General features: G+C 41.2%; 1 protein-coding gene across 4 annotated transcripts in view; it reads right to left on the bottom strand.

Annotated features, from left to right (window-relative positions):
- Positions 1–26244, bottom strand: part of macrod2 (mono-ADP ribosylhydrolase 2) — a 428964-nt gene that overhangs the window by 23931 nt on the left and 378789 nt on the right. For all 4 annotated transcript variants that reach the window (XM_059358761.1, XM_059358760.1, XM_059358764.1 and 1 more), the window contains exons 9-11: positions 11412–11490; positions 5332–5370; positions 3571–3630 (exon numbers count right to left, since the gene is read on the bottom strand). In XM_059358761.1, coding sequence (XP_059214744.1) covers positions 3571–3630; positions 5332–5370; positions 11412–11490 — 178 coding nt within the window. The remainder of the gene's footprint in view (positions 1–3570; positions 3631–5331; positions 5371–11411; positions 11491–26244) is intronic.

Raw genomic sequence — 26244 nt, 5'->3', positions numbered from 1 at the left:
TAGATGGCAATCCTTTCTATTAATCATGACTGGCATTTTGAGCTGGAGCCACAGACAGGGGGCTGAAAAGAATACTTCATTGGGAAAAGCAGGTTAAGATGAATGCCTCGCTGGCCATGAGGTCACCCTAAACCTTTCTTCTGCGTTTAAAAATCATGCACAGCTGTCTAAAGTGATCCCAAACAACAATAAATCAGATACGACAAAAGGCTGAATGTAATTTCCGCCCTGTTATTTGATCATGCGTATTTGACTTATTGAATGGAACAATACTCAATTTGCGATAAAGGATGTTATGGGATGGATTGTGGATGAACACACAAATACACACACAGCAGAGAGAACAAAAGCCTATATGTAGGGCATATGTGATTTATAATGGTTCCAAGTTAAGTTCAATTAGAACACTGTGTCTCTTACAGAGTGAAACCCAACCAGCACCTCCACCAGACTGCTCATTCTTCTGCTGCTAACAGCAGGTGGCAGCATTGTCACAGCTTTTCCTCCCAATGCTCACTAAGTGAGTCAGTCCCTAACATACTTCACATGAAAGGGCTACAGCCAAAGTCCACACCTCAATATTTTTATTGTCAATACTCCTATAAAATTTCACTTTAAAAAATAGTGAATAAAAGGCAATCCTAGGCACTGCATTTTAGATGAATGAGCAACAGCGCTGTAGTTAAAATTTTTTTTTTTTTAGTAAAATGTCGTGTCTCACACACACTTGAATGATTTATTTATGTCAACATCAGATTCAGGAGTACAGTATCACAAGTACATAAACTATTTAGAAGCTGATATACAACCTTCCCCGTGTGTCCTACTTGCATGGTCGTTGAGTAAACATCAACTGAAATGATATTTCCTTGGTAGTAAAAGCAGTATCTCATATTCAGGAATGGATAGAAATGTGAACAAGTTACATTGCGCGCACACACACACACACACACACACACACACACACACACACACACACACACACACACACACACACACCCTAGCCTGCTCTATCGCTTCCCCCCAGCCCTGTCTTCTATTGCTTCCATTAAAGCCGACTGGAGCAAAGGACAAAAAAGATTTTTTTTTAAAAAAGGGTGAATTTGAAAAATTCATGAGACATGTGTAAAGGAAAAAGGGCTCTAAGATGACCAAAAGCTATCATTCAAAGACCTCTTGCATGTGAAATGTGTGTGTGTGCAAGTAAAGTGCAAGTGTATCCGTGAGCGATGCTTGACGGGGTGCCACGGTGTTAAAGATGGCATCCCACTGAGAGGCTCACTGTCTGTCCACACGTAACATTATTAATCTGCATGTCCATCCACGCTCGGTGCCATCTCTCACCGTCTGTCTCCCCCTCTCTTCCTCGGGTCTTTCCCAGAAAATCTCAGGCATGCCAGGCAAACAGAACCAGCCAGGTATTGATTTTTGGCTCAATGTTCACATTTTACTTTGCCCTGTGACATCAACTAATCTGGCTAATACCAATCTGATATTAAATAATAGACACAGCGGGGCTGCGTGCCAACTCAGGTGTGCTCCGAACTCCGCCCTGGACCTGTGTGCCAGCGTTCGCCTCTGTCTCTCACCCACCCTCTGTCTCTCTCTTTCTCTTTGTATAGCTCAAAGCATCTGCATGCTGTGCCTGTGTTTCATGTGGATTACATCACAACACAGCTCATCACACACACATACACACATTTAATCTGTGACCCTGTTTTGCAAATACACTTCGGGGGTTATTTGTAGTTGAAGAGGGATTGCGTGTTGGACTCTTTTGAAGAACAGTTGAAATACTGTTTGTTAAATCTGAACATCTCCCCTGTGTGTGTGTGTGTGTGTGTGTGTTGGGGGGGGGGGGGGGGGGGGGGGTCTTAAAGTAAAAATAATTGGAATTTAATTTATATAGCACTTTAAATTTGAAAAGTCTCATGAAAGAATTCAATTCATTAGAGCTTTATGAGACGTAAGTGCTTGGAAATGATCACAGGAAACAAAGCAATAAAAGCAATAAATATCAACACTTAAAGGTAAATTAAAACCATAACAGACACTAACATAAACTATAATGTGAGATGTGTGTTGATGTTGTCTGATTCATAATAAGATTTTACAGTTAGATGTTTGTGTAAATTATGTGCTTTTTACTGTTTTATACCTTCGGTCCAGCAAGGCTGAAGAAGCATTTTACTCGTGCAAAGTTGCAGTTGTAGCAGTTGTTGTGTGTGAGACGGAGCAGCCTTATAATTACCTTCAGTCCACTAACCAGTGTATTTATCATGGAACAACAGTGTAGAGAGCCTTAATGCTTTCTCTTCATCAGTGCCGTGGCTAAAATCTCGTCATCTCTGACCCATGGACTGGGAAGAGTCAATCCCCTGAGGAGTGTGATGGATGTGATGGATCACACGAAGCATATTGACAGACATACTCCACCAACTGTGCTGCCGTGTAATTTATTCTAAAAAGTGCTCCACATATTGACTTCAGTTGACCTGCTTTGCTGGCTCTGTAGACAAGATGGCGAAATCCAGTGTGTTTTTGTTAAAAACACAGGGGTACAGAGGTGGTATGAGACTCTCAAGCATCTTATCATGTCTGTCTCACGTAGCTGACAGTCTGTTTTTGCTGCTTGCGTTTCCTCTGCTCTGTGGTATCTTGACATCTGAGTGTTTTCTATGATTAATCCTTTCTATGTGCTGCATCGAACCAGACCTAACCTTTACAGTGCAGGCAGTACAAAATCATTTCATTCCTTTCCTGTGAGAGAGGTTGTCTCAAGGACTGAGTGTTCCCATGCTAGAAAGCTGTGCCAAGGCCTTTTGTGAATGGATTAGTTACTATTAAGCTGCCGGGCCTGATAAATTAGGATTTATAAAGATTATTACAAAATACTTATGCCCTCCTAATGCTGGTGATTGAATTTGTGAATCATATTGAATTACTACTGTGGATTATGGAAAGGTATGTTGAATAGGCGGGGGGAGAAATGACTTATTGTGCTTTGTTTAACAACACAGAATGTATTGACGCCCTTGAAGTGTCTGCGCTATCTAGTCCAGCCTCTCACAATCAGCTGAGGACCCGTTTCCCCAAAGAAAACAACCATGACTGCTATCTTCAAAAAATTCCCTGCAACCTTAAGGCTTGAAGACAAATGGATGGTGTACGATTTTAATTGCCTACTAACGCCCTCCAGTGTAAGAATCTAATTATCTTTGGTCCATCGTATCGGAGAAGCCTATAACTGTTTCAATATTACACATCCAAAGGGGCTGAAACTGCAGAATAGCCAGATAATGGCTTCTTAAACAAGTTTGCCTCTAAGAAAACATTCTTTTAAAAACGACCAAGCTTCATCTTGTATTCATTTCCCCAAAGAGGAACTTGGCACCGGAGAGGAGCAAGAACACACTCCATTACTTCATACACACAAAACAAATTATCATGTCAACACATATCAATGTGCAATGTTTCCTCTGACAGTCATGTCACTTGGCATGCCTAAATCATGCAGTCATTACTAATAAAATTTGATTACAGAGCAAACACACTCACAAATAGACCTACCTTTGTTACTGTCTTCATTTTCTTCCTTGGTTGTGGATTTCGTGGATGGTGACGTGTTATCTATAAATAAACACAAACAAATGGTGATTTACAGACGGGGGAGTGACACGTCGTTATCCCCCAACAACATCAGGATAAGGAGGGCGTGACATCTTGTCAATTGGAACTCTTAGATGAGAGACGGAGTGAATAAAAGACTTTTGGCAAGCTAAACTCTAGCAGTGATTATTCTAACTTGGCCATCTTGTCTCGGCTGACCACGCTACAAGAGCCTGTGGGAGAACTCAATGGCTCTTACACGGTTTTGTTTTATACCTGCCTGACAAAAAAAAAAAAAACGACTCCTGTGGGAGAGAAGGGAAGAATGTGCGGCTTTGAGACCAACTCCAGAGCGCGGTGTGAGACAAAAGCACCATTCCATGTGAGAATGGCAGTCATTCGAACCTTTGAATAGGCTCCAGGCTGCACTGATTCAAACTCTGGCCGATGGAGCAGAATAAAAGGCCAGTCCTTGGCACCGGTGCAGAGGCCCATCAAACAAGGCCAAACTGGACCGGGGCAGGGCTGGCATGATGATACAACAGAGCTAGGAATTATCAGGGGTTATTTCAGTTGGCTTGATGCGGTCTGGTGCTATGTTATTATAGAGTATGCAGTGTAAAATAGCTGGTGAGGAAGGTGACAGAAAACAGCATAGTCGCTCAGGCGCTAACAATACGACAAACCCTCAAATGCAGTTCCTCTCAGCCAAGTCTTTATGATTCAGCCATTACGTGCACATTGTTTCACTCTGCAATATCACATTTTACAGTGCACTTATAAAACAGCCCTTTTATGTTCACCCAAAATGGAATCTCATTGAAAACACAGATGCGTGTAATTGGCAAATCATGGCGGTAACTTTTGGAGGAAAAACATTTTGATAGCACCCTGGGTTCCACGTCTACGGTATTCTGAACACTCTCGTCGACAGACAGTAAAACTAACATTGCTCTCTGCTTAGTTGGTTGCACGTGTACAATGACGTCTTCGAGGGACACAGCCGTCAGACCTGGCAGTCCCATGCTTTGAATCCCATCATACTCATAAATAAATCTTGCCATCAGGTTTTTTCTGGGACCTCTTGTAACTTGGAGAAAACTGCTAGAGGTAGTGCATTTCATAAAAATTCAATTTTTTTGTCTACCAAGGATAAAAATGAGTAACTGCTGCTAAATTCAATTGTTCCTGCTATTCAAACAAAATATACACTTCCATGGAGCTTTCCGTTCGAGCCATTGCTTATTCAGGACATCAGTGCACAGACAAATGTCAATAGTTTAACCAGATAAGCAGTATCTGGGAGTTTCAGGCTGCGTGCCAAGATGGTGTGGTGATAAAAGCATTATGCCCAGACAGTTGTGTTTGTTCCATTGCCTGGCGCATGCTGCGGAGGGATGTTGCTGCTGTTTTTTTTGTCACTCGCTTTAGGTGGTCTGAAAGCATTGTTCCCATAAGCCGGATGAAGAGAATAGTGTTGGGAATTAGTCGTGGATATAAGCTCTTGTAATGTAGTGTACCTGACATGAAGTATTTTTAACCGTGATGTGTCAGGCCCAGCATTCAACTTGTCACCAAATGAATAAACATTCAATTTCATCTGCTGCATAAAACCTCGCAAATCACTGTCACCAGTTGAAGTTACGCCACTCACTCAGCCCCTGTATGCTTTAATGGAGGTGTTAAGGTGAAAAGGCAACCATGAAATATTCTGTCACTCACCTGCCTTCTGCTGCTCCTCTGTAACCTCCATGTCATTGTCTAGCAGAGGGGGAAAAGAGACAGTGTGTCAAACCATGCTATTTTATAATGTGTGATACAGAGAGTCATAACAACTTGTCTCCTTGATTATAATGTTAGAGTACGGTATTTTGATGCCATACTGCTTTGTACTCTGTCTGCTTAAACCAGTCAAGGAATACAACCAAAATCAGCAGTTTTTTTCCTCAGAATGTGATTGAATCATGATTTTTCTTTTGGTATGCAAAGAAAACAAATTCACATGTCCAAAAGCTGGCTGTTGAAACTCTTTCACCTCCTCCTTCCACACCAGCTGCCACGCTCCGCAATTTTACCAACAACCCTTCACAGCCTCCCTCAATTCCCCCACCAGACGGCCTTGAATCTAGTGAGTTATTACACCAATTGACTGTGTATGTGGGTGTGTGTTTGGGTAGGGGAGGGGGTCACATTCATGAGACATTCTTTTTCAATTAAACCTATACTGGTAGGCTCAGCATAAATTACACAAAACCTCCCATTTCCTCAAATTACAAAGACTGCAGACTCGGGGAGGACAACGGCGCCTTAAAAAAAGAGCCTTTGATTTCCCTCTTCTTTTTTCTATACGTCTATTGCGCGAGACAGACTGAGTGAACTAAAGGTGTTTCTGGGTGGATGAGTTGAGTTGCACAGTGGGAGATGAGAAAGAGGCAACGGATGCTGCTTCAGGAGGAACTGCAGAGTGAGAGAGGGAACTGTGGATGCCTGCTCACAGATCCCAGCTCCTACAAACACACACTCATACACACTCAGATCTCAGCATGCCTCAACATTCTTTGAGTCAAGCCACTGTACAGAAAGGACGTCAATGCTTGCGTTTTATTATGCACGCTTCATGTGAATATAATATGTCTGACGGCACATGCATGACTACGTATGCGTGTGTATGGCTGTGCATGAGTCTGAGCAATGATTGCGTTGTGGTTAACAAGCAAAAGCAAGCGTTAGCTTTGATGAAAGGCTGTTGTCATCTGTTCTGGAGAAGTGTAACCATCAGAGCTCCCTGTGGATCCAGCGACAGACTTTTCTTTTGTATAACACTGAATAAAAGGGTACAGTGCATTAATCTAACCCTGCTTGGGGAAACAAAGGGTGGCCCACTGATACAGTATAACAATAGAGCGAGAATGGAAACATGGGGTGTCTCAGCTACTGCCACACTGCTGTCAACACAGGAAATGTGACTTAGTCTAGAATAACAATATGTGACACCTTCATTTTTTCCTCAGGATAAAGATAACACAATTACATGGTTAGATTCACACAAGGGATTCTTACTAGTTTGGTCTTTGGATGAACAGAACCTTGATGATATGCAACAGATGAGGAACTATCAGCTGTCCAATAGTTTGACATTTTGGGAAATATGCTCATTTGCCTTGTTTCTAGCGGTTAGATTAGATGATGATTGCCACTCTCATTTCTGTGAAGTAAATATGAAACTAGAGAATCAGTTCCTCAAAAGCTCACTCATTATTATGTCGTACAGCACAGAAAGTACCTGCACCCCATCAAGAAATAGACCGAATCTCTGTAACTTTGTGATAACAACAACAAACACTTCTGGGTAACTGCAGAAATGTCCCCTAGGGTGTTTGAGAATTACTGTTCGATATTATCAAAAAGTAATGTGTCTGCCCAATACTCTACATGTTCATAAGGCGATAGCGATATGTATTTTCACTTTTTTTTTCTTTTTAAATGTCTGTGATGTATGCTCAACATGTTCACATATGATGAGCTAAACTGAATCCTCATATCTGCCAAAGCTGACTGAGAGACTCTGAGCTACTGTGCTTTTTCACATCACTAGCACACCACGGTCTCTTCTTCCCCTGCCCCAAGGGAGAGCCTTGTGAAAGCAACACAGACTTCATTTTCACCCCTCACAGGGTTCCTGTAGCCCTTTATATCCTCTGTCCACAAATTATGTGTTATGTGTGTGATATAAGCACGTGCATATCACAGCTTTACTTCTGCCAGAGCAGTGGGGGGTGGAGGGGATGCTTCTATTATGGACATATGGGAGTTGGTGTGTGGGTTGAGAGGTTGAGAGAATGGAGTGTATTAAGAGCCATGTAAACAAATGTCAATTGGAAAGTCAGTGAAACAGTTGGGGAGAATGCAGCAGCCCCTGCAGATCTGTGGGCTGTGTTAATATTGTCAGCACTGTGGCTGATTGAGGAGAAGAAGAGATGGAGCCCAGCTTGTGGGCAGCCACCCGGATCATATTAGTGAAGGAGTACCCAGAATCAATTTCAACATGCTTTTACTCTCTAGAACCACAGCTGCCTGACTGCTTCCATGCTCGCAAATAATACGTGCCAAGGCAAGCATGCGGTCAATCACGATCTATGAACCAGTGTGAATACTTAATAGAATCATGTCTCATGATGAATTTCATTGATTAAGCCCTGTCAATTACAGGTACTGTATGGAAAATTTATGCAATAAAATGTTATAAACCTATGATAAATATTTTGTCCAGTTGTGAACTTACATTATACCAGATGTTTCGAATGATGGTTAACCCAGAGAAACCTGAAATTGTATTCAATGTAAGGATTTGGTAGCCTATATATTACCCCCTCTAGCTTTAACTTCTGGGGAAACTCCAGATCACGTCGTACAATTTCACCTGATTTGTAGTTTTAAGTATGATTGTTTTGACCACAGAGCGCAACAGTCCTGCACTATTACCACATTTATAAACTTTAATACATTAATTTGCGAGTCGTGTTAGATAGATTTTCATTGGTAATTGTTGTTGCTTAACAATGAATGCAACAACTCCCATCATCCCACGCTAGCAGCAGAAATGACATACTGTGCATTTAATGGTTATACTTTCTTAATATTGTATTTTTATTAAAATACATCCACTGCAACTCTTTGAAACATTCTCTCTTCTGCTTCTAGCTGTGGGTATTCCTTCAAATGATTGAAACGCTGATGGTTCTATTAATCAGATAGCGAGCCTGTCATAGCACCTTTGAGATGTGTACATTTTATGGCTTTTCAAAGTAATGAATAGGTCATTATATCACTGGTTATGAGCTCAGTTGGCGAGGGGGGTAATGGATGGTGAATGGTACTACAGAGGCAAAAGCTTAATGTATAGTTGCTGTGTGTATTAGCGTTTGTCTATTTGCATATTTCAGTATTTGTGTGTTTGAGAGCCCTCCTTTACACAACCTATGACTCTAAACAACTAAAGTGCTCCTTGAGCTGGGATACATTAAAAAGACCTTTGTCTTTTGGAGAGAACTCTTATCACTGCTCATAAAACAGCAGTTCCTCTGGTGAGTCTGTTTAAACACTAGGCACATACCACTACAAAAATAATCTGCAGATTTTATGTTTCACTGCACTGTCAATGTTCTAATATTCAATCCTTGACTAGGTGCAACTTCCTGTTTTATATGTATGTGTTTGTTCATGGGGGCTGATGTGCCTGCATGCAGGTGTGCATGAGTATTCTTGTCAGCACTGGCCATTTTTCAGTTTCCTCCTCCTGTAGAGATGAAACCATATTTTGGCTCTCTCATGGTGACAGCTTGTGGGAATGCACATTGTAATAAAGCAATTTCCTGTATGCAAATGCCCTGTTTACACGTTCCTGCTCCAGTCATTGTCACTTGACAGATTGCTTGAATATGAGGAAAGCAGCTATACAATGAAAAATGAGAATAGTAAGACTTCAATAAAAAATCTATTGTGGCTGCTCTCAGCTACTCGACATGCTTGATACTGATGTCACAGGGAAGATCCAGAGTTTCACACGACCACACATACAAATTACAGAAAGATCAAGGCCACTATTCACAACCGCGCTGTGTTTATAGAGGAGGCTGTGAAGAAGCTCCTCCTTGATATAACGAGGAAAAATGATAGAAGGTGGAGGGATGAGGTAATGGGGTTAGTGGCATGGGAACAAGGAGAGTTGTAAGAGAGAATGAGTGAGGAAAAGAAGGAGAAAGACTATGGGGGGTCGCCGTGACAGAGGGTTATTAAAAGCGGGAGCATGTTGCAGGAGACAGAATGGTCTCAGGCCTCTGTTTGAGGCATTCAGTGTTGCCGCAAGATCTACCTGACTGTCTGTGTCTAACAGTGAGGATGATGGGATGTTCAGAAAGCGTACGAGCACACCTGCAGAGCTAATTCACAGCCTCTGATTCACTACTGCCACTCTGCACAGACTAAATTCACGTCTTTTCACACTACGGGGTTATGCATTCCCTACATGGTGCAATCATACCAATCAGCATTTCTTTCTTTAAAGTACACCTATCAACTACTGTTAAACTCATTTAGGGGGTGCAGCTTGGCTGGATAAAATCTATGAACTCACTCCCTTACGAGAGGATCTACTCTACAATCACAGCACCAGCAATTACATTTCCTTTGAATCTTTCTTGAATCTCTTGAATCTTAAAAGAGCTGTTGTTTTCGTATAGAGAGGACGGTAACAGCTTTGAACAGGCGTATGAGGTGAAAGGCTGAAGCGTGGTGTAAAAAACATGTCTGCCTCGCAAGAGACAATGACCCTGAGTAGGAATGTCACACTTATTTAGCCACTTGGTCTATAATGAAATAAATATCCTCTCCAGCCCACACATATACACAGAGCAGTCATAAAGGTGGCTCTGACCCCAAAGGTCAAAGGACATGTGACAGGGGAGACACTGATAGGAAAAGTGCTTGGGCGAGTGTCATGGTGTGTGTTGTGGTAGTCTTCTGGAACAGCACCACATTTAATCAAAGACTGACCTTTGCCTCCTTCATTAGCAACTCAACACATGATGGTAAACAATAGTTTTTAAAGAGTTATAGTCTAATAATGTAGCTCTCCGAAACTTTTCTGATTTCCCTTTGTGGCACGCACACAGGCTGTTGTTTTGTCTGCTCTCTGTTCCCAGTTGCGGCGAGATATAGGGCATTTATCCACTGACAGCACTTGTAAATGGCGAGAGTGATAACTGGAGAACAACAGCTCCAGATTCTCATCTCAGAGCACTAATATGATGAGACGGGTGCTGGGTGCATGGGGGCAGGCATTATAATTAAGGTCTGTCCCCAGAATGTAATCTTTCAGGGTAGAGGCTGGGCGGGGAGCGGGACAGATGACGGTGAGCGCAGGGGGAACAAAACACTCTCCATCTGGGAGCAGCGAGATGAAGGCCTGAGAGCCGGTATTCCGTTGGGGAGGTGGGGAGGGAAGAGTGAGGTAAATGGGAGGTAATGCTAGGCTGCTGAAGCCAGCCAGCCTCTTTCAGCTCCCCAGCTATTAAACTCAATCCTCCGTGGAGCCCCCATCAGAGCTGGTGACTGCTCCTGGCCCCCGAAAAAAAAAGATGATGGCGTGAAAGGGGGGAGGGAATTGAGAGAGAGACAGAAAAGAGAGTGGGAGTGGAAGATAATGGATGTTTGTTTATTTCAAATATAGAATTGAGAAGCAGTAACCAGGGACCATTGGTGGTTGCTATGCATCCCTGAATTTTTTAGTTCTTGCGGGAGACATTTACTGCCGAGGATTATTATTACAGTCAATCAAATCTGACATTAAAGTCTCATCAGAATATCAACAATTATGCAAAATATCAGCTCACTGGTTTGCTGACAACAAGTCTAACTATTCTAATCCTATTAAGGCAATCCAGAGAAAACCTGACACGTGTTTTAACAACTGTCAGTATAAATCCTCACTTTTAATCTCCCAAATGGCCGTGCGAATGCATTGACTTTGTTTACATTTAAAGACGTCACCCAATCCTGACAGGTTCTTCTACCACTGCTTCCAACACATCTTTTGCTGCAGATGTTTTCTAGGATAAACAAGGTAGCAAAGCTGCCTGAGTTTATACAGATGGTCAATTAGGTAGGTGCTGACATCACATAGACACAACAACAGCTTAATTTGTCTTTCCAGTAGCTATCAGCTCAAAACAGCAAGTTGGCAGCAACAGAGGGAATTTAATAATGTGGTACTCGTATTAATGATTTCAAGTAAATACATATACCTGGGAAAATGACAGACATTTTCTTCTTGTAGATGGCAAAGTCGGTCTCAAGGAAGACACAGAATATGACCCGTGTGATCTGTTCAGGGAGGAAAAGAGATAAAAGAGCAATAAGTGCCATTGCAAAACGGACATGACAGAAAAACTAAGTGAGCAAGTTTACATGTGATGATAGACTGCAGCAGCAGGCCACAATGAGAAAGCCATTCAGAAATCTAATTAGTTACCCTCCCTATCAAGACCACCATAACTAGACCCTCGGAGACCGCTTTTACAGCACATTACATCAGAATGGGCATTATTGAATGGGTGCATGGGTTGAGCAGAGCAATGTGCCTCAGTATCAAACAAAGTGCAACGACATGAAATTGCAACATTAAAAATGAGCAATGGAAAATGCTTTCACCCAAACTGAAAATTACAAGACAAAATGGCAAATAAGGCCTTTTACTCCACTACTCAGGATCATAAACACATAATTAAATGTTGACAAGAAAACAACATGGAATACGTACATTTGATATTGAACCCTGAAACAATTTGTGAAATTGGAAACATTTAACAGAAAACAAGAAAGTGACTTATTTTCTGTTTTATTATCATAAAAAATGCCATACAGATAATGCCATTACAGTGAAATATAGGCATTAGAATTTGCCAGAATTTGAAGGAGACACCCCAACCCCAGCCCTCCTGTCTCATGGTGGCCGGGTCTTAGCATTTCATATTTTACAGTGAAACATGTAAACACAAACAAACGCATTACCAGATCTTGATTCATATTTGATCAGAACTGCCTTGTTTTACTGCAGTTCAAGAGCAGTCATTGACATGATTGACAGCTGGGTTGGAGACAACTTGTCTTTGTCAAGGCACGGCAGATTCTTACTAATGCATTGTTTCATGTATCAGGATATTGTGACAGTCTGAGCAAATACGACAACCTATTTATCTATAAGTTACCAATCCTAGCTTTAAAAGCTTAAAGATTAGAACAACCCAGAAATAACCATTAGGCAATTATCTTTATTTTTCTTCCCCTAGATGTTAGTAGAAGTTATGTCAATGACACATTTCAAAATGTTAAGTTTTCAACACTTACAGCAGCAACAACGGCAACAACTGCAATTAGTTATATGTATATTTCACATTATGTTATTATGTCGATCAAAGGCGGATGCAGAGATGACAGTTTCACCTTTTGAAAAGAGCTTGATGTGCTGTATATGAGGGCTGCTAAGATGAAGTCTGCAACAGTATGTTTGTGAGCAAAATGTCTATAATACTCTGTAAAGGTGAAATCAGGCACTTGGCACAACATACATTTAATAGCTCAGTGGGTGTTGATGATCAGTGCCAGTCACTCCTCAGTTTCCTCGCTGCCTACTGAGATTTCAAACTTTCAAATCACTTAGGATGACCTCGCTTTCTGTTTCTGTATTTGCTCCTGATGCTCCCAGACCCCCAAAACTACCAACTGTGCTTATGAGTCATTTGTGCATCATTTGAAAGCTGTAGCTTCCCATTAGGAAATACTGCTGCAGTGCACTATATTCTTGGTCAGATAACAGACCTTTGATGTGGCTAACTTTAACTACAAAGTTAGCTTAGATTTGCTGTTGATGAAGGGAATAAAATAATAAATTCCCAGTCTGAACCAAGAAAGCAAACTCTTTGTTTCAAAACACATCAGCAGCAGTGCATTACAGCTTCACACTTTCTGGTTTTAACTTTCAGAATAAATTTACATAAAGGCAACTTGGCCAAATTGGCAACATAATAGCTTACAACCAACCAAAAATAGCTACATTAGGTATGGCCAGGTAGAGTAAATGGCAGATGGTGGAACAACCGGAGTAAGTATGGAAACTCAACGCAGCAAAAGAAAAAGAGCCCTGTTGATGAAGCAGGCAAAGAAGAAGAGTCATAAAACCCATTCTACTTACCAAACTAACATTAGATCAGCCAGTAACAAAACCTGCCTTCGTATTAATAGTATCAGGTGTTTGACTCCTTTATCATAGCACTGACACTGAGGTTTCTGTAACTCAAAGAAGCTGGAAGACGTGTGAAACCATGGGGGTTGTCTATTTCCACTTTAATTTTCAGCATATTTGAGCTATTTTACTTCTACATGTTGGCTCAGAAAACTGTTAACCATTTTGTGTTTCACCCTCAGGGCTAAAATCAGTACACATTTTAGTATGAAAAGGATTTATTTCCCCATTACATTAGAGAGCATCATGGTATCTGGTACTAAATAATTACTTGTAAATAATATATAAACATTTAACTTCTTTAGTCAACAATGTGAATGTGTGTTATAGTCATACTGTAACTAGGTTGGACTACTGTCAGTTTATAAACACAGACATAAAGCTATCCACTGGCCATGTGCACCTTCCATACTATATAATGTGTCTGAAATGAGTCATACACAGAGCTGTTGAAAGTTGCAGAGAAAGAGGTCACCTCATTCACTTTCACCCTTCTCCAGTGGAGTCTTAGATGTGCAGGCATCAGTCACAGTCACAGAGATGCATTACACATCCCGGCAGCAGATAATCGCTTGACTGAATAATGGCAATTTTACACAACAGCCATAATGGTGGCTATCCACCCCCCATCCTTCTCCATGCAGCATAGTGATGTTATGAGGGAATAAAGGGAGCTCTGCAGCTTTAGCCCCATTCCTGACCCTGCCCAACACAAGGATCTGATTCAAAGAGGCACCCTTCTGGTGTGCATACAGACATACATCTATTAATAGTTTATGATCCGCGCTTTGGAGTAAATGTTAGGAGCTGCATCCAGGATGGTAACATTTTATTTTGCTCGATGTCTTGGGGGGGGCTTTGTTCATAAAATGTAGACTCACTCTCTCAACCCAGACAGAAAATGAAAGAAAGCTTTAAGTCTCCTTTGAAGTTGTGGGCTCGCTGACAAACAGATTGTGAGAAAAGTGATAATACGCCAAGATAGTGCACACCACCGGGTGCTGGAAGGCCACAGGACAGCAGCTCCCCAGGAATTTCCATTACTCTTTTATGGAGCTCCATTCTAAAACTGACTGCCCACTGTGAAACAGGATGAATCATGAATTCATGCCTTGTATTAAGACACACACACATGCACACATACACACATACACACACATAAAAAGCCACCATTGATGTAGATTACATTTTGCCTATGTTGTGTTTGATGTGATAAAGGAAAGGAGAAATATAACTCTAAAGTTAACAACTTGTGCTGAAACAAAACCAAACGGAAAATCTTAGTATCCACGTCATGTAGCCTCTTCTCTCTCTGGCTCCCTCTCCCTCTCTGTCAATCTCTTTGTGTAGTTTCTGTTACAGCATGTCCACATTCTGCAGAAGGCTTGGCCGAGTTCTTTTATTCCACAGATCAGAAACACATCGTATGGTCTTTGACAGATATCAGCCGGACCAGGATGCCAAATAAAAACCAGAAGTGCCAGTGTAGAACATTGACATTCTGTCGGTGTCTATACAAACAATGCTGGCTGAGGCTTCTTTACAGTATAAAATGAATCAAATACAACAGAGAAGGTGATCTGTGACTCTTTCTTTGCAAAAGTAAGTTCCACCAGCCTGTACTTAAAACTGTTTGTACTTTCAAAGTCAACCACAGACAGCTTATCTCCTGCATGCACACATACACTGCTGAATAGTCATAGACCAAGAATCTATGAATAGTTGGAAAGCATCCTGAGTAGTAGTCTGAAACAAAATCACATACAGCAGAAATTTGAATCATATACACTTCAAAATAAAACTGTGCTGTGCATTAGTGCAGATCATTCTATTTCACAGATTGTCAAATACCGCACGAGGTACCATTCAGTGTCTGTATGAGACCCCAATGCAGCAATATGACATGATCAGAGCAAGTGCTCTGCAACCAGTGACGTTGGATACTGCTGTTCATGGCCTGTGTGAAACCAAGTCAATGCCATGTTATTTATTGACTACTGTAACCTCTTTTACGTGACAAACTTACTTATTTTAACCCAAACTATGATCTTTTCCTAAACTTAACCAAGTCGTTCTGTTTGACTTCACAATGTTAATCATGTGTTCCATGTGTTGAAAACTGCAACCCTAGTGGAGTGTCATAGTTTGTTGAAAACTCTATGATACACATAGAGGCATAGGGATACAAAGTGCATTGAAAAGTGATGCCAAGTTGTCATGACCAACCCTCTATATGTGACGAGTTAGACTTGAGAGCAGGTAGACTAGTGATGACAGACAAACTCACTAATTTCATGCCTGCTATCCGTGTTAATTAAACTTGCAGAAAAAAACATGATACACAAAATGGCAATATGCTGTATGAGTATAATGATATCTAAATGTAGGATATAGGGATTAGCACCACAGGAAATAAAAACAAAACATACTCTTTTGGCGAATTAGGGTGAAAGTGAGCATGATTTAAATGAGCTCTGCAGAGTAGAAAATGTTACTAAATACTTCATTATAGATTTTAGATTTTGAAAACGAGGCCTAATATTTTGGTCTGAGGCTGCGAGGTGTGTGTATGTGTGTGTTGAGCATGCACCCCACAGCCGCCAAGGTTGAAAAAGTTAATGGAAGACTAATTAGAAAGCTGGGATCACTGCATGCAAGCCTGCCGAGTCATTACTCATCCCTGATTGGAGGGCCTTTGCCAAAGGGTGAGCACAATATGATTGGGTCTCCTGGTTGCATATAGGAGGGATGGTCGCCTTGACAGAAATGTGTTCTGCACAATAAGGTGTGAAACGGTGCAGTTGGCATGACCTGCTACTCTGTGAGACCCAGCCAACACAAGGAAAAGCTAAGAATTCAGTGGGCTCGTAGGCTCTTGGGAGAAACAGTGTTTCCTTAAAAAAACCCATCAACATGTATAAATAGCGTTTTTCAGACACTTCTTAAATTAAGTACAAATCAAAGCAATATTTTGAAATATTTTAATTTAATTTCATCACTGATGAGTCCTCGAAAATATGTTTAAACTTGACAAGTCGTTGAGAGGGTTTTGATAGTGTGGTGAGAGCACACTATTTTTTTTTTCAATTACACCGGGAAGACATTAATTGATGCAGACATTATTTGTCAACACTAATGTGGAATATTTAATGATGCAGGTTAAAGATCGCATTTCAATTATTTAATTTAAACCCTCAGTGCAGAACACGTTCATTTAGCCTAATCAATTCAAAACCGATGCCTCTTATAATTGGGTTCTGAATATAAGATGAGACTAATTAAAATAATAATGCCAGAGGTGCAGCCTACGTCCTTGTAACGCATTTGCAGGGCACATGAAATGCAGAGGAACAAGATTTGGGAGTGGCTTGCTCTGTCACTTTGTGGCAGATGCATGAGCCACAATGTTAATGAGTAGCATGGAACAATATGAAAGTGTCCTTTACACATGATTCTTGCTTTATGAAATACTGTATGTGATTTTTAATTTGGGTGTATCTGTTGCTCATCATTCTGGTACGGAGCTCACCAGGTGCCCCAGACTTCTATTGGCTGGCTGACAGATGAGCTGTCATAGCTGGCCACCCATGCCCATAATTACATTGGGGGCACTGCCAGCAGAATCTGACGTGCAGCGACAATGCACGCACTTTTGCTACTTGCATTTCCTTCTTGATTCTGTCACAAACAATAATAGGGACAGGTTGCCCTAGCATGTCTGCTCCAGCTGGAGCCCCGAACCCCAGGGAGATCTGTGTCTATGTGTCCTGCGCTGCCTCGTTACCGAGGCACCGGCTCGTGCACGATCCAGAATGGTTGCGTCCAGATGGACAAAAGCGACAGGAGACTGATATTCAATATGAACACCGGATGAAATAATTTATTCATTGGCTTTATTTGCTTATGACCAAGGTCGTAGTGAGTAAACACCAGCATGCACTGGATGCAAGGCAACCCTGGCAGGTCACCAATCCATCACAGCGACTGGGCGTAATATCATACACTCACACAGTAAATACATACTATGTTTGTTTGTTTAGAATGTATTCATCTCTGACATGACATAAATGACATACGAGTAGTGTGCGTGTGATCATACGCTGAAAGTACATGTCATTGTTAGAGACAGATTGAATAATTCCAGCGAATTATTCCTGAGACAGAAATATCTCCCCATAAAACACAGGCTTCTAGCTGCATCATCAAAGCCATAATCAGCGAGCGCTCGTCTCCTTTGTTGTCAGCAGCGCTGGATAGAGGGTTCACTTTGAGGCAGGTGGACCATATCCAGGCCCTATTACCGATGTAATTACACACACCTGCGTCCCCCTCACCACTCGTCCACACAGCCTGCATCTTTGAAAAACTCTGCTTGGGTCTGACAGGCTTCTATAGTCAGAGCTGTGTACAGTAAACACACATAAACATTACTAGATCCTTCGTGACCATGACAGCAAAACTACCTGGTCCACGTTCTGCTGCTTAAAATCTGCTCCTCACCGTGACACCCCTTGTGCCCACTGCCTTTACCAGTGGTGGGTGTTATGTTGGTGGCGGCGGGGCTGACAGCTGTAGCCGGGCACTGGCACCAGCTACTCGGGTGAAGCTGTGAGCAGCTCCTCCATTTGACTTTGATTGACCCTGTCTGCTGGGAGAGCTGCAGCTCCACCTGCAGCAAGCTGGTGAATTATCATTTCAAAGAAGTGCCCAGAAAAGGTTATCCCTTTGAACAAAACGCCTCCATCCATACATCAAAGGAGAAGCCTGACATTGGGCTTTGAGGAGGCATGGTTACGACCAAAGCCTGGAAGAAAGTGCTGAGCTCAAATTCTTACTTTCCAAAGCCGGCCAACATTAGATGCTCACTATATCACGATAAGGGCAATAGGATAGTCAATGGAGTCTGCTTAATATTGCTAAACAGTCGACATATTTTAGTAAATGCTTATGTACACAATTATGCATGAGTGCTCAGCACAGTGTGACTAAGTAGAAGTGATAACAGTCTGGTAAGCTGCCTGGTTATTTCATCAGTGTAAAACATCACCATGCTGCTTCTAAGACTGTATGCAGTGCAGAATATAAAACATTTTGACAGGAAAATGCTGTCTTGCTAGATTCGAAAAAATCTGTAAGATAATATATCAGCAATTTGTATGTTAATTCACCAAATGCTGCGTGTGCCTCGCATTTTTTTTTACACATTAGAGCTGAACAAATAGTTCCTACTACTGTATTATTCAGGCTTCGTTGCTGCATGGTACTGTAGAGAAAAATTGGAGTACAGCATGCTCGAGGCATCTAGCATTTTAGCTCACATTTTCAAAAATTGTTCTCTCAAAGTGAAAGAGACAGCATTTGACTTTCACAGGCTTTGAGCTGTTCCTGCCAGCTCCTGCTGCCAACAGCAGAAGCACTGTGCTATCTGATTTTTAAAAGAAAACAAAGAAAAAAACAGACACCATTTTCAGGAAAAACTCGCAATTCATTCCTTATATTTATTTTGTTATTATGTTCATATTGAATCTGTGTGAAAGAGCAGGGCAGGCTTTATGGATTTTAAATTCTCCAGTAAATTTTTGCCAATAAGAACAACCAAACACAGTGACTGAAATTATTCTAAAGTGGCTGTTTTACTTTCGCAAGCTTGTTCCAGCAGAGCAAAGTAAAATGTCAATAACCTCCCAAAGGCCCCGTAACTGACATTACCTGACTGCAACTAAATGTTTAGTAGTACATAACCAATGACAATAATACAAATCTTGTAAGTACCTCAGAGGAGCTCGAGGGGAAATGTCAGTACAACCACTGGCTCCGAGATTTGAAATCCACAATAATACAGCATCTTTTCAGCATGTGACCAATGGTGCAATAGACTCCACTGACAAATTAATCAATTGATATGGATGGTCAAATAATTATAATGATGGAATACTCGTGTTGAGTCTATAGGGAATGGCCTGAGTGTGAAGGAGAAGGATTGGGCCATTTTCTAATCATAAAGATGAGAGGTAGTGCAGCTGCGGACTAGGTCAGAGGGGAATTATGAAGGAAGGACTAATATAAGGTCTGTATCTATGATCCATGGCTGCATTGGTAATGATCTGACCTCTGGACAGCCACTGGCCTATAACAACCTCTGCTGATGAGGCAAAGTAAGTGTGAGTGTGTGTGTGTGTGTGTGTGTGTGTGTGTGTGTGTGTGTGTGTGTGGATGTGACAGTGTAGGAAGGGTTTCTGTGATAACTTGTTGAAATGAACAAGAAATTGATAAGGTCCTACAGTAGTGTTGGTCGTAAATATAGAAATATGGTGTCTTCTCCTAGAATAGAAAAATGTACCGGTATTTTCTTACCTTTAAGAGAACTTGCTCTGTGATCAAGTTATCCAGTACATATAATCAGCTATCTTCAAACTGCATGCAGAGACAAGAAAACGTCATCACTGAGTTTGTCTGCCTCTGGTTAAAGGTATCCTAGAGTTTTCAACAAACACAATTTTGCTGTATTTCTCACTAAAATGCACTGCTTGTCTCCCTAAGGAGATAAACAGCTGAATGGATTCCCTACCTCATAAAATCTTTGTTTGAGTGCTTTGCTTCTGCTCCTTTATTGGTTCATTGCTAGCTTTTACAGCCCACCAACTGTTAATATACATTATGTGCCTCTGCATTTAGCACCAACGTTAGCATGTCTACCAGTGCTTGTGGTGTGTGTGCACTTTTTGTTCAAATTCAAGATACAAGTAATATTGAGACCCCACTCCCCCAGTATAGAATGTATATAACGAAAGATGACATGAAAGCTTCCCATAGGAGAAACCAAAAGAACTTTATGGTCACAGCTACAGTCTAGGTTTTAAGCCCTGCGCCCTTCAGTGTCCTAGATGAGTAAAATCAAAGAAAACATCAAATAAGTTTTCCCTAAATAAATGTTCATTTTTTGATAAGTTTATTAATTTATCAATTTGTTATTTGATACTATAAAACTGGTATGTAACAACATGATTGACTTGCGATTGGTTGGGCAGGTGTTGGGATGAGAACTCGAAACAGCAACTCCAACAGCCAATCACTGACATGGCTCTGGCTCCAAATTACATCACCAGTACAAGATGGCAGCTCTTGTATCTGGGATATTTTGGGTTCAATTTTGGATTTTTGGGAAAAAGTGAAGATATGCCCATTCTTTATACAGTCTGTACTTTAAATACAAAAGAAAGTACAATTTCTCACGAACCGAACAAAGTCTTTATTGTGTATTTAACTTCTAATAAGGTAGAAGTGGTATATGCCATTGCCCAACAATGTTTCTGCTTGCAATCTCCCTCTGCATGAGTTCATCCCTCCTGTTGAGCTCCTTTTAAAGCAGTGACTGGCCTCTGACACCTTTGCTGTGCTCCCAATTCCCATATTGACCACCAATAGGCAGCATTACGTGTCAAGTTGAAGGATTGGTGCTTTGTGCGGATGTGTCAGGCTCTGTGTCTGCTCATCTGCTCTCCAGGATCATGCAGGGGTTATTCTACTTGGTTGTCAGATCCACTCATATTTTCATTTTTCCTGTTTCTATTTAGTCAATACCTGCTCAGTCTCTGGGAGGAAGCCAATAAGAACCAAGTCAGCCCTCTCTGAGGCAGGCTGATGTGTGCAGCCAGGTATAGCCATCCTCTAAGCTGAACCTGTTACACCCAGCTCATGTTGATGAAGTCATTACACAAAGTGTGTTTCTTGTCAGATGGAAACAGTTTTAACACGGGGGAAGGGGCAAACCCTTTTGGGTCCAGTAGGAAATATTGTATAGGGATAACACCGTCTCAGACAAATGAAATCCACTGAAGTGCACTATGGAAAGTAAAACAATACAAATGTCTCTTTTCTATTTCTCAGATAAATCATTTTTGATGTTCCCTCTAGTGTTTGCAGGTCTGAGAGCAGTCAATGCATGTCTCTGTGTGCTCGTTTGGCACATCCAGCTTCTCCTTGTCAGCGGCATGTTTGCCCTGTCTGGGCTCGACTGGTTCTGAGGGGGTTTCCTGGGAGGAAATATGTGGTGAGATCCGGCCAGGTCCTCCCCAGTTTGAATGTTACACAAAAGCTGCCAGACGGATGGGAATCCAATCACAGCTCCCAATGGCAAAATTGCCTGAACTGCATACAAGCCAGGACATGGAGAGGCACCATAGTCTGTAATCTATCTAACAAACATGTCCGTGTTACTTTTGCAAAAATGAATGTGCAACAGCCGCTAGCAGTCAAGCTGCGTCTTCTTCCTGTGCATTCTTATTAAGATCTCTCTCCAGCATGGTAACCCTGTCAGTACTTGAACATGATAATGCATATGAGTGAGAGTGTGTGGGCTGTCCCTCGCTACACTGAAATGCTAATAAGTTCTCTGAGGTTTAACCCACATGTGGTATTTTTTTGTTGTTTTTTTTCCTGTGGAGGTTAATGCCAAAAGGTCAGGAGGAACACTCATTAGAAAGTGCTTTGCTTCACATACACTTTCTTCCAGCTAAAGCTATTACCCCATTGTTACTTTCATAACAGAGCCCATATAAGATGCCAACACAATGCTCAGGCAGAAATATTAATACTTTTTTTCCTTTTCTTCCAGCTTATCCGCCGTCTGTGTTAGAGCTGGCACCAAACCCTTGAAGAAAAGGTTCATTAAAGCCTTTCTTGCTCTCACATCCAAACAGCACAATCAGCTGAGCTATACTCATTATTTCATCTCAACTTTAGAGATGGACTTTTTTTCCTGTCCTCTATTCACCACCCACATGGAGAATAACTCAAAAAAAGGTAATTATATTACAAAAACCGTCCTGTGATAACAGGAGTAGTTACTGGAGGTATAAGGTGTCTATATGTATCTTGCAAGGGAAATAAAAGAAAACCCCCAAAAATTAAGTATAAGTGAACATGTGTTAAAACAGAAAAGGTAATCCTTTTCACATTAAAATGCCACAATAGCCCCTGCGAGGTTATGACTGATTTACACACTGCTGAACAGAACACAGGATGAGTGTAACGGCAGGAAATAAAAACCAGAAAAACTGATCCTGAGAGCAATACCATATGGCTCTGTGGGCGACATCAAACAGGGAAGCAAGCCTCAAAGCAGAGGTGCTGTTTGACATAACTTACAAAGTGGAATGAAGATCTGATCTGGACTTTGTCAGATGCGTCAAGCAAATTTACAACCTCTCGTCCAATGTGAATTGTAGAGAGTGTCGGGGCTATTTATTTACAGTGACAGACTGGCAGAAGGTGAAATGCTTTCTGAGGGGCCAGCGGATTACCATGAAAGTAGAGGAAACAGTTAAACATTACAAGACTCATAAATCATTAATAAATAGAGACAACTTAGCAGAATATTTGCTGGATACTAATACAGTATTACTACTCAGTTATAATGCTAAGACAGGAAAAACAAAGTCAAAATCCAAGGTAGACAGGCACAGATGTCGATGTTGTAACTGGCTCGTAAATAAAATACAGTTCTCACAGTCTTTCCAAATCACAGTCTTTGAAAGCAGTAATTAAGATAAAATTGTCTGGTTTTGGTTTCCTCTGTGTTGCTGTAACTGGCAGCAGCAGACTGATAGGAGGTGCCTGAAGGTGTTTGCTCTGGAGATGGGAGGCTGATTAGATATTGTACATGTAAGTGGCTCACAAGGTTTATAGCAGGTTCATCAGCTAAAGGAGAGTTAAACCGCGGAGATTTGTGTAAATGAGTGTCACCCACTGTAGTCTTCACTTTTTGATGAGAAGCAGCTGTGTAATAGTAGATCTAGTCACTTAAAGGCTCAGTTACTGGCTGTTATATTATCATCACACAATGGTTACCTTTACAGCTGGCCTTAACACGCACATCTCACATCTGGATATCTGGACCCCATTAAGAGTAAATCTGAAATAAAAATTATACTCCAGCATCCTCGCCAAAACCTGATCAAGAGAAGCCAGTGCAGAAATATTCTTTCTAATAACCAGCAGGGGGCGACTACACTTGTTGCAATAAGAAATCTGATTGTATCAAAATCTATGAGATTTATTATCATGATTGCAATTGATAGTTTCAAGCCTTCTGCATGTTCATTTTGTAAATCATGGTCCAATTTAGAGTAAATAAGACAATTAAGCAGTGTGTGCTTTAGGTTGCGCCTTATGATTGACAAGTTGCTTATATGTCTCACTGTGTTTTCGTCTTAGAACTTTGACCCTGTCAAAATGTATTTCCACTTCATGAAAATCTGTAACACGGTGGTTGCTGAAAAAGCATTTGGTTTTACTAAATTAAAGATGTACCTTGCTAATGAAGCTAGCTAGCTTACACTAACGTTAGCTGATAACTTTGCGTCCTCCTCCACAGCTCCAATCTCTTGTCCAAATATGGTCACTTCTGGTTCCAAAGAACAAGAGGGCAGCAGCCAAAATTCCAAACTTGAGGCTTCAAAACCATGACATAACCATAAATGCATCCATTTCTTTCATTACAATCTATGAACCTAATATATCTTTACCTTTACAAAACAGAATGCCGACAGAAAATATGCTCCTAATAATATATATTCCTTATGTCCTTTTTCCTCCTTCCCTACTTGTTTGTATTCCTGTGATCTTCTATGACTACATTACTGTGCACTCTACCTGCCTCTTCTTGATTTACAGATGAAAGCATAGTTGTATTTACTGTACATAGGTGCTATTAAATGTTATTTGGAGATTCTTGTTATGTTTAGTCGGGTGTTAATGCACCCAAATGTGTCAGTGGCAGCCTCGAGATCAACCTTGATCTCATTCACAATCGGATTTATTGCGTCTTTGCCGTGTTCACAAATAATCTGATTATCCTTTTTGGTGTTGATGCAACAAGGTTCAAAAATCATGTACGGGAAAGATCATCTAAATCAGGATTAGGTGTTGTAGTGGGAGGAAGAAGGTTTCTAATTAGCCAAGCCCTGCTATGCGAGTAGTTTTGTTATATGCGGAGAGAAGATCAGAGAGCTGTCATGCCGAATTTTCAAATAGTTATAAGAAGATGATAGGGTTCAAAAAGCTATTTGTTTGATGGAACTAATGGGAATGAAACAATACACTGAACACATGAACTTGCATTTGTTTAACACAAAGTTAAATGCAAGGAAAGTCTCTAAAATTTGACAAATTTTGTAAAAAACTAAATGAAGGCAACATTTTGCCATCATCTACCATCTAGCACAGTCATATCAGTGCAGCGGGGGAAGGGAGAGAAAGGTAATTCTCCACAGTCTCCAGGATTTGCATGATTTCTCTCAGAGAGACTGTAATATATCTATATTAGTGTCAGTATCCTTATGTATGTTTGCCGTGCTGCACCTCAGGGTAGAGCCGCATGGTACTAACTCTTAGGCCACTCAGAAACAAAGAGGGATCCCCATAAGGGCCTTTCAGGCCATTGACGCTCGAGACACAATTCAGTCTGACTGATCAGAGAGCTTATAAGAGTGGAGCGTTACTAAAATAGGCAGCACTGTGCTTTTCAAACACCATTCTACAACAAAAAAAACATTCAAAAGATCCCCCAGAGTAACAATAAAATTGCTAAAGTGGGTCTAATTAGCATGGTTAGTGGAAGAAAGCTCTGCTCAACACTTGAATATGAATCAAACCGTTTCACTTGTTGGCAGATCAAATAAAAACATCAAAATATAGAAAAAAAACAGTGACTTGTTGACTTTAGCGAGATAAGTGTGGGCTAATAAACAAAGATGTGTGCTGCTTGCTGGCAGAGAGTAGTCTAACAGTTTTAGTTTTTTGTCATGTTGGGAGTTTTAGGAGATCATTCTTAAGAGGCAGCATGGTTGGAAGGAAAGGAACTGTAGAGCAGAAGATGGCTTATATCTATGCAGCGACCACATTAGCTCAGGGTGCTGAGGTAGCCTATGTCGCGCATGATAGACGGTCATGACGCGCACCTCCACAGACTAATGTTTCCCAGCCTCCGAACTCTGCTTCAGCCTCCTACAACTATCCCACGGAAGTCTCCAATCAATACAGTATCTGTTTCGGTCTAGCTGTTGCTGAGAAAAATCAATGACCTCCCTATTTCAAGCACTTTTTTCCACACTGACTCCTATAAGCTTCCTTAAACCTGACGGGAACCAAAGCAAAAGCTAGTTATCTCCCAGTCTCAGTACCTCAGTGACTATCCACAAGAGATGGGTGACGCTTTGCTAATGCGACAACAGTGTAACACGGGGCACAGAGTGCTGCTGTAATTAATAATGCTAATCCAACATCACTTTATATGTGCACTTAGAAAAAGACAAACAAGGATAAGTAGGAGAAGAAAACACACTGCAGAAAGGCTATGATGAATGAGCGGGCTCACTAAGTGACTAATACCAGGGGATAAGGGAGAGTATTTCCCCCCTGTTGTTAATACTTTAATAAACAAGGACATCCACTATTTTCAAAGTAATATATCCAGTCTAGGTACTAATTAATGTTCCTGATAAATACGGACCGTTAAAGATGTGTCGAGGGACTAATTAGATCAGTGGAAGAAGAGCCACTAAGCATGCAGTGATATCACATGGGACTGAGGAGAGCACCCACTCTGTCATGTGGCGGAGACCCGGCCAGCTCAGTCTACAGGAAAACCTCCCTGCTCCATCAAGAGGAACCACAGGCTAATATAATACCTTGAGATCCATAAGTAACAACCAATGGAAAAACTAGGGGCAAAATAATGAATTATGATTGGTCTTTATGCCGCAGACGGCCACTTAAAACAGCATCTGAGCTGTAAAGAGGAGCAGGGAGTGATGAAGAACATCAGGGTGGTGTGT

This window comes from Centropristis striata, chromosome 20 (assembly GCF_030273125.1).
Source record: "Centropristis striata isolate RG_2023a ecotype Rhode Island chromosome 20, C.striata_1.0, whole genome shotgun sequence".
Classification (NCBI taxonomy): domain Eukaryota; kingdom Metazoa; phylum Chordata; class Actinopteri; order Perciformes; family Serranidae; genus Centropristis; species Centropristis striata.
The sequence above is the reverse complement of the archived record's forward strand: the minus strand, read 5'-3'. Positions and strand labels throughout refer to the sequence as shown.